The 8,203-nt window shown below is 45.6% G+C and overlaps 2 protein-coding genes across 2 annotated transcripts; both read left to right on the plus strand.

Moving 5' to 3' along the window:
- The first annotated feature begins 768 nt into the window (after window positions 1–768).
- soul5 (heme-binding protein soul5) lies at window positions 769–2,353 on the plus strand. Its single transcript, XM_076038739.1, has 7 exons — window positions 769–940; window positions 1,032–1,091; window positions 1,227–1,308; window positions 1,397–1,502; window positions 1,620–1,759; window positions 1,850–2,013; window positions 2,105–2,353. Exons 2-7 carry the CDS (start codon window positions 1,033–1,035, stop codon window positions 2,190–2,192), a joined length of 639 nt encoding a protein of 212 aa, XP_075894854.1. The 5' UTR covers window positions 769–940; window position 1,032; the 3' UTR covers window positions 2,193–2,353.
- Window positions 2,354–3,586: 1,233 nt separating this feature from the next.
- On the plus strand, window positions 3,587–7,919 carry nr5a5 (nuclear receptor subfamily 5, group A, member 5). Its single transcript, XM_076038745.1, has 7 exons — window positions 3,587–4,289; window positions 5,004–5,119; window positions 5,308–5,449; window positions 5,703–6,472; window positions 6,836–6,955; window positions 7,030–7,177; window positions 7,296–7,919. Exons 1-7 carry the CDS (start codon window positions 4,214–4,216, stop codon window positions 7,541–7,543), a joined length of 1,620 nt encoding a protein of 539 aa, XP_075894860.1. The 5' UTR covers window positions 3,587–4,213; the 3' UTR covers window positions 7,544–7,919.
- The last annotated feature ends 284 nt before the right edge of the window (window positions 7,920–8,203 follow it).

Genomic DNA, 8,203 nt, shown 5'->3' on the forward strand with positions numbered 1-8,203 from the left:
GGTGTGACTGGATTCTTTGTCCAGCGAACTCATTCTCTTGAAAGGAGAATAAACTCAAACAATCAAAGTGTCCTGCAGGTCACGGTAAAGAAAAAAACAACCCTCTTGTCTTCTTCATACAAGCCACGATGGTATAGAGTAGTACCTGGGAACTGGGCACAGCGTCACCCGAGACCAAAAACGTGCGCACGTGATGATGTAATATTCACTCAAGTTAACGCTTTAGTTTATTTATTATCATTTTTTAAAGGTTTAAAAGTTTAAAATTGTAAGGCAAAAGCTGACCTGTAACTAGTCTGTTGTCCTTTATGTATTTTTATGATTTTTTTTTTTTTTTTTTTTTGAAAAGGGAGTTACTAAAGATAAAAAATTCTCTCATTTTTAACCTTTCAAAATGTTTTGAAGGTACTGATAAAGCGTGCCAGATTAGAATGTCCTGTTTCCTGCCACTATGCCTCCCCGAACAACCATTACAGTATTTGCACCATCCAGACATTGATGCACGTGTGCTTTTACATCATATGGTTCACGCACCCAGTCACAAATTGTGAGCGCTAATATTACTCTTCGAACAATGGTTCAATGCCATGCTGCCGAGCTGCCTGGTTAATCTCCTCTCGGTTATCAGCATTTCAATGGCATGACAGCTGAACAGGTTGTGAAACTCGTCGGAGGCACAAGCCGTCAAACGTGCCTCGAACGTGTCTTCTCATAAATGTTCCCACCGCTGTTTGTTTTCTTCTCCCCTTCCTGCCTCCCCATTGGCAGCATCGCCGCACTGTCTGTTTTGTGTTGGAGGTTTCGGGGAGTGGCCTGAGCCTCTTCCGTAACTGGGTTCGGAATAAATAGGAAGATTTTCACCAGATTTGTTGCACACCAGAAGAAAATCAGCTATTTTTTTTTTTCTTCTGTGAACAACATCGCTGCAGTCCAAGAAAAAGTAAGTACAACTACTTGAGATTGTTTTTTTTTTTTTTTTATGATTCTCTTGGAAAAGGTTGAACATTTCTAAATTCTGAACTCTGTCTCAGGATGCTCCTGTCAGGGCTTGTTGCCTTTCTGCTGCTGCTCACGGCTGAGGCCAAAGTTGGGTAAGAAACTTGAACTTGAGCTTTTTAGGAAAGGACAGTTGGAAATAAATGTGCTACCATTCAAAGGCATTTCCTTCTGTTACCCAGCATAACCATGCAGCCATGCACTTGAAATTTTTTCTCTGCTCTGCACAGGGACTCGGCGAATGTACCTTTCTGCACCGAGACGGAGGAGTGCCTGCTGTTTGAGCCCATTTGTGAAAGTGAGGAATATGAGGTGAGAGAAAACCCTTTACACTCTTACATATTGAATATGTGAAACTTGAAAACAAGCGATCTTCTGTCATTTTTTTTATGCACCCTAGGTCCGTCACTATGACTCTGCAAAATGGATTACAACAGAAGAGTCGGCCTTCTTCATGGATTTTGCCACAATGACGGCGTTCAGAAGACTGTTCAAGTACATCAAGGGTACTATGAGCCGCAGCCTTGACTCTGACGTTTTTTCTGAGCATTTTTTTGACTTTGCTTGGACATAAATATACACTTTACATATAGGCAAGTCATTTGTGGGTGTTTGTTCTTTAGATAACAATGTGGAGATGACGGCTCCCGTTCTCATGAAAATGGAAACAAAGAGTAAATACTTCTGGGAGAGGAAATCCTTCTCGATGAGTTTCTTGCTGCCGTCTGCGGTGACGGACCCTCCCACCCCTGCTGATGCCAAGGTTGAGCCTCTTTGACACCTTGAAAAAAGAACACCTACAAAAGCCTTCAGTTGCACGTCGGCCACTCTGAAATCTCTCCGTCTTTTGCAGGTGAAAATAGTTGAGATGCCAGAAACAAAGGTGTACGTCAAGCGTTTCGGAGGATGGATGATGGCCGCGTCCGCTAAACAGCAAGCCAAGTCTCTGTCGGCCTCCCTGGACTCGGTCGGCGCCAAGTACGAGTCTGACTACTTCTACGCCGCAGGATACAACAGGTAACTCAATCCACCTGAGTTTGTCAAAAGCCACCTATTGTCATATTTTACGCTCTTTGACTAAAATCGCACGTCTACGTGTCTCTCGCAGCCCGATGACGATGTTCAACAGGCACAATGAGGTTTGGTTTGTGGTGCAGGACCAGCCTGTGTGTCCCAGCAGCGAGGAAATGGACTAATCTCCCATCTCCAGCCGTCTCTTACAATGTGAGCCGACGACTTGTAGCAGCGCCTTGTGCAAAGTAGATGCTGAAAGCTCAGCAATGAATGCTAGTAGTGTCTTCAATACTGATTTGTATTGACTTTTTCAATAAAATTGGCATTTATGTATTGCAATTTATAATAAATGAAATTGTAAAATACCTATAGGAATTATTCTTGTGTGTGAGTGAGGGTGGGTGGTTTGTCAAAAGGCGTGTCGGGGCGTGGTGGGTTGAGAGCAGGCCCCCAGAGTCCAATATGGTGACCCACTCATTTCAATGGAGTTGCTCACCCAGCGCATACGCCGAAAAAGTTGACTTCCGCATTAATGGGCCCGTAGAGCATGTGCAGTAGTGTCACTTCCCATCGTGCATACATGATCTATTAGGTCAATCAGAACAATTCTGGAGAACGTCACTTAAAGACCCATCAGGACGCAGCCAATCACAACAAGCTGAAACAACACGTACAATGCTGCGACGTCACACTGGGAATAAACTCTTTTCTGGGGATTTTCTGGGCTTTAAATCTTTTTTTTTTTTTTTTTTAAACGACTAAAAGACCATTACTGAAAATTCTACGATAGAAAGTTTCATGTCACAGTCGTCCTGTGAGCCGTTTTAAAGCCTTTGAATAATTTTTGTATTGCGGTCTATGGGGGAAATGCTTTTTGGCTACAGTACCTCGAGTGGCCACTGGGAAAAAATCGGCCTGCCGCCATATTGCCAGTTCAGTGTCTAGTTCTTATAATACATCCATGGATGAGCGGTATCAATTCAGAATAATGCTTCTCCATTCAACCACCAGATGGTGCTATAGTCATGATATTCCGGTCATGAGTCATGTTGATTCTTTTCTTTTTTTTTCTTACAAGGGTTGAGTGAGTCGCTCAAACGCGGTTTCGTTGCCACCTTCTTAGACACAGAGTCTGGAGCTCAACGCACTGGCAGCGTTCCCGCTCCGGCCCTGAGATAATGCAGTGGTGTCATAACCATCCACCCTTGAACTCGTCTCTTGACGTCATATGGAGCTTCTTCAACACTATCTACATCTGTCATATTGCACCTTATCGTTTCAAGTGTCACCTGAGAATGTCGAACAACGCAATTCTGATTCAAATTAGCTTTTAGATTTGACTTTTTTCCCCCAATTACTTTGTCATTCATTTAGTTTTTTGTTTTTCTGATAGTAGCTATCGTTGACAAATGGCCAATTAAAAAGTTATTACTATTATTGTTATTATTATTTATTTCCTTGTGTGAAGCATCAAAGCTTTACTCAGTCCAAACTTAGAATATTGTCATTACAGTTTTAGTTGTTTTCTTGGTATGAATTTGGTCAACAGCTCAAACATGCATTGTTAACTCTCAACTTTATGCATTCATATGTATTCATTTTTTTTAGTTACCAGAGACTTTAAATGGATAAAGTCAAATGGTTTTAACATTCAAACAAAAAGAAAAGTAGTTGGGGAGGACATAATATTATATCATGTTTCCTTTAGTTGCTTCATTGCCCAGATCAATGACCTGCTGTTGTTGATAAATCAGACATAAACAGTCCTAATGTTATGTGGAGCACACTATCCCCCCCCCCCGTCACTAATGTCCCAGTTAGTTCTGTACATAAAGCTGATTCACCCCCACTCCACTGTGGGGCCTTTTTTATCTTATCGGCCCAGCTTTAAGATGGCTCGTGATAGCGCAGTGATTTCACTGCAGTGATACTCCTGCAGGTGGATATCTGAGTGTCTCCCACCAAGAGGCTGGTTGGCTCGCCGGCCGGCAGTGCTGGTAGGAGTGCCAGTCAGGAGGGGTTTTATGACGAGCTACAGATCGAAGTCCACTGAAGGGCCTCAAACAACCATCAGTCCACCGGGGCTGTCAGGCCTTCCTGCCGGCCACTCTGTCGCTCCTGCCCAGTTCCACTCTCCTGGGCTCTGCAGCCATGAAGAGCGGATGAAACTAACTTTGACGCTCATGCCCCGCGCCGTGCCGGAATGGACCAGCCCGGTTATCACCCACATACTGGCAGCCAAACAGTGGAACTACTCACTTTGGAACGATCATCAACATGTGAGTGTGTACGAGAGTTTTCTGTTGTTGTTTTCTGGTGGAATTACTGACTTTTATTTGTTTTTCTAAGTTCTGAAAGTCAGCTTTTGGCAGGGTCTGCAACTCAGAAATTCACTTGAGTCGTTCATAAATTCGATCACACCGGATGGATACGCTCATTGACTCAAGAGCTGGTGATGCACAGCCGCAGGCATTCAGTTCAGAACTTTCTTTTGCTTCGCAACCAGTCAGTGATCTGTGGAAATCATGTAAGGGCCATAAGAGTCAGCTACATCCCCATGAATGATAAGGTGGTGTCTGCAACAGTGGGATGGTCCCAAGCGTCTCAATAGTCTCTCTACAGCTGGGCAGTAAACCTCATTAGTTGACACACTTACAGTTTGGCAGCAAGACGTTCAAGCTGAATATTTCTCCGTGTGGAGGACCTCCTTTACTCCTAACTTCTTATTCTTGCCGAAATAATATAGCCAACGTACCGATCCCTAACAAAACAGTCATTCCAAACATTTCATTTTCAAATGATAAAGTGTAAAATAATGAAAATAAAATGCGCACATGGAGAAACTTTGTTTAGCTCTTCTTGATGACTGTTTGTTTGTTTATGCCACAACATCGACACATATCATAAGCTGCAGTTATGTAACGTTTTGCCACCCTGGCAAATCTAATATGCTGTGCACTTTTTAAATGTGAATTGTCGTGTCGTCTTTTCAGCTCAGGAATTAAAGACAGACCGAGATGAGGCGTCAGAGAGCGAAGAACGCTGCCCTGTCTGCGGAGACAAAGTGTCCGGGTATCACTATGGGCTGCTCACTTGTGAAAGCTGCAAGGTAAAACAAACAAAAAAAAAACATCAGCATTGAAAAGCCTCACCTGTGCAATTATTACAAGAGCATTTTATTTTTCAAAAGTTGTTTTGTAGTACTACTGCTGCGATCACAAGTGCCTACACATGAAAAAATAAAATAGGGAGACACAACAGATTTGCAGTCTTTCTGTGTCTGTCTGTGCTTTGCAGGGCTTCTTCAAGCGCTCAGTCCAAAACAACAAGAAGTACACCTGCTCAGAGCAGCAGAGGTGCCCCATGAACCTCTCGCAGAGGAAGCGTTGCCCTTTTTGCCGCTTCCAAAAGTGTTTGTTGGTGGGGATGAAGAAAGAAGGTACACTTCGCAACCAGGCACTACGAATACAAAAGCCTCGTCTGTACCGCGGAATCACTTCTTGTTCTCAACTAAAGTTCTTCTTGAACACTGATGTGCACCTCCTGTGTCTTTGATCTGGCTTATCTGCAAAGTCGTAAAAGCTAATGGCCCAATTGAACATCAGGTACTTTGTAAAAAAAAAAGCAGATCTTAAAGCTGCTGTTGCAAAACCAAATTTTTCTATTTTTTTGGTCTCCCGTCATGGCGACAGCGGTGAGAGCGGACCGCATGCGGGGCGGCAGGAACAAGTTTGGCCCTCTGTACCGGCGGGACAGGCAGCTGAAGCAGCAGAGAGGCTTCCATCACTCGAACAGCGCTCCCTACAGGATAAAGACTGAAACCCACCCGATGCACTACCAACCACCCACGGCCGCCAGCGGCTTCCACCTGACGGGCGCCCACGCCGGCGCCTCAGCCTCCCCCGAGGCCTTGCACCAGGCGCACATGTATTCACCAGCCGGCGTCATGCAGCCGGACACGCCGTCGCCTCTGGACTGCAGCGGGAGCACAGAGCGGGTGCTCAGCCCTCCGCCCCTGCAGTGCCACGGACTGTACCCCCGCGCCTTCACGGGATACCTGCAGGAGAGAGAAGCGCCCTACGGCTACGGCAGCGCCACCGCCACAAACTACCCACTGCACGCGACTCCCAGCCACTCGTTCACACTGCGGAGTTCGTGTGCAGCGTCCCCGAGCTCCTCCGCCAACCAAATTGTCTCGCATGACCTCTCGCCCCTCCTGCGAGACCCGGCCGCCTCGCCGCCCAGCGCGCTGCCGGGCGGCTTCCTGGGCCAGCTGCTGGAGGGCGAGCAGGACGAGAGCCAGCTGTGCGCCAAGGTGGTGGCGTGTCTGCAGAGGGAGCAGGCCAACAGGGGCAAACACGACCGGCTCAACACCTTCAGCATCATGTGCAAGATGGCCGACCAGACGCTGTTCGGCCTGGTGGAGTGGGCCAGGAACAGCACGCTCTTCAAGGAGCTCAAGGTGAGCCAGGGCCTCATCCACAATTGTTTAAGATAAGAGATAAGAAGCCACTTCATTGATCCCTCCCTGTCTCAATGCGCACACGACAAGTTTTATTGCATTTTATACTTGAATTGAATTGAAGATCTTTTTTTTTTTTTTTTAATCCTCCCAAAGGGAAAATCAAGTGTCATTCAGGAACATGCAGAGGAAACAATACACACACCGCCAAAATAATAAAAATGTGTCATTCAAGATAATACAAAACTTTTATGTAAAATTTACGTAAGCAATGCTTCTTATAAATATGAATCATTGTTGTTGTTGTCTAATTCTAATTTTGCAGCTACACAACCAGACATTTCTTTCATCCAACCCCCACAGGTGGAGGACCAGATGGTGCTGCTGCAGAGCTGCTGGAGCGAGCTGCTTGTCCTCGATCACCTCTGCAGACAGGTCACCTATGGAAAAGAGGGTTGCGTATATCTGGTTACGGGGCAGCAGGTAAGGTCTTTGACCGCGATGATCTGCACTGTATGTTTGTTTGTGCTTTTACACTGAAATGTCTCTTGCGACAGATTGAGGTGTCGACCATCGTGTCCCAGGCGGGGGCGACACTGAGCGGCCTGGTGTCGCGGACCCAGGATCTCGTCTCCAAACTGAAGGCACTCCACTTTGACAGACACGAGTTTGTTTGTCTCAAATATTTGGTGTTGTTCAACCCCGGTGAGCTTCCGATAATATGCGGTGATCCTGCAGCGTCTGTTTCTGATCATAGGTGTATTTGACTGCGTGTGTCGTGTGCAGCAGTTCTCACTCACTTGCCTTCATTCATCATCCGCAGATGTAAAGTCAGTGCAGAACCGCCGGCAGGTGGAGCAGACCCAAGAGAGGGTGAACAGGGCCCTGATGGAGCACACGCAGCAAACTCACCCGGGACACTCGGATAAGTTCGGTCAGCTGCTGCTGCGGCTGCCCGAAGTGCGCAGCATCAGCCTGCAGGTCGAGGAGTACTTGTACCAGCGCCACCTACTGGGAGATCTGCCGTGCAATTCCCTTCTCACCGAGATGCTACACACGAAGCACGGCTGAGGAGTTTGTTCTGAGATGCATTTGCACATCGATTTTCTTTTTCTTTTTTTTTTTTCCCCCCCCCATCCCTTCAGCCCCGGAGTGCACTTGTTGTCTGGTGACTTTTGTCGATGGCTGCCAGGAGGAGTGCAAAATGTGTGCAACTGAGAAGGAGTTGTGTCCAAAACGAGGTTGTCCTTTCCCCTGAAGTGCCCAATAATAACAACAGTATTACTAACCCCCAAAGAGAAAATGGTTGTTTTGGTTGTTTGTAACAGTGTCTTTAAACTACATTGTAATCTGAGGACTGGCACTATGTATTTTTTTTTAAAGGCATAACAAACTTAACTATGTACGAAGAAATACATCACTGAATAAAGAAACTGGTTTTTATTGACTTGCCTGCATGCACTGAAACCTCTTCTCACATCTGGAACCCACACACACCATCCCAATCCGTGTAGAATGGAGAACAAAAACATGCAAAATGAGAAAAATGAGCATGTAAAAAAACAAAACAAATTAAGATGATTTTAAAAAGATTCTTTTTAATTTGTCCTGTCAGTTGCCAATGAAATGAGAAAATACATTGTGCTGGCACAGATTCAACAAAAAAAACAAAGGAAAAGGACATGAATGACAAACTTTCTATGAAATGAATGAGCAAATCAACCACCTTAA

The sequence above is a fragment of the Nelusetta ayraudi genome, unplaced genomic scaffold, assembly GCF_046127955.1.
Source record: "Nelusetta ayraudi isolate G7.1 ecotype Tasmania unplaced genomic scaffold, CSIRO-AGI_Nayr_v1 ptg000057l, whole genome shotgun sequence".
In the NCBI taxonomy this organism is placed as follows: domain Eukaryota; kingdom Metazoa; phylum Chordata; class Actinopteri; order Tetraodontiformes; family Monacanthidae; genus Nelusetta; species Nelusetta ayraudi.

Coding starts and splice junctions, on each gene's coding strand:
- soul5 (XM_076038739.1), top strand. CDS start 1,033: ATGCTCCTGTCAGGGCTTGTTGCCTTTCTGCTGCTGCTCACGGCTGAG. Junction 1,309..1,396: donor GTGAAAGTGAGGAATATGAG/GTGAGAGAAAAC, acceptor TATGCACCCTAG/GTCCGTCACTATGACTCTGC. Junction 1,503..1,619: donor ACTGTTCAAGTACATCAAGG/GTACTATGAGCC, acceptor TTTGTTCTTTAG/ATAACAATGTGGAGATGACG.
- nr5a5 (XM_076038745.1), top strand. CDS start 4,214: ATGGACCAGCCCGGTTATCACCCACATACTGGCAGCCAAACAGTGGAA. Junction 5,120..5,307: donor TCACTTGTGAAAGCTGCAAG/GTAAAACAAACA, acceptor TGTGCTTTGCAG/GGCTTCTTCAAGCGCTCAGT. Junction 6,956..7,029: donor ATCTGGTTACGGGGCAGCAG/GTAAGGTCTTTG, acceptor CTCTTGCGACAG/ATTGAGGTGTCGACCATCGT.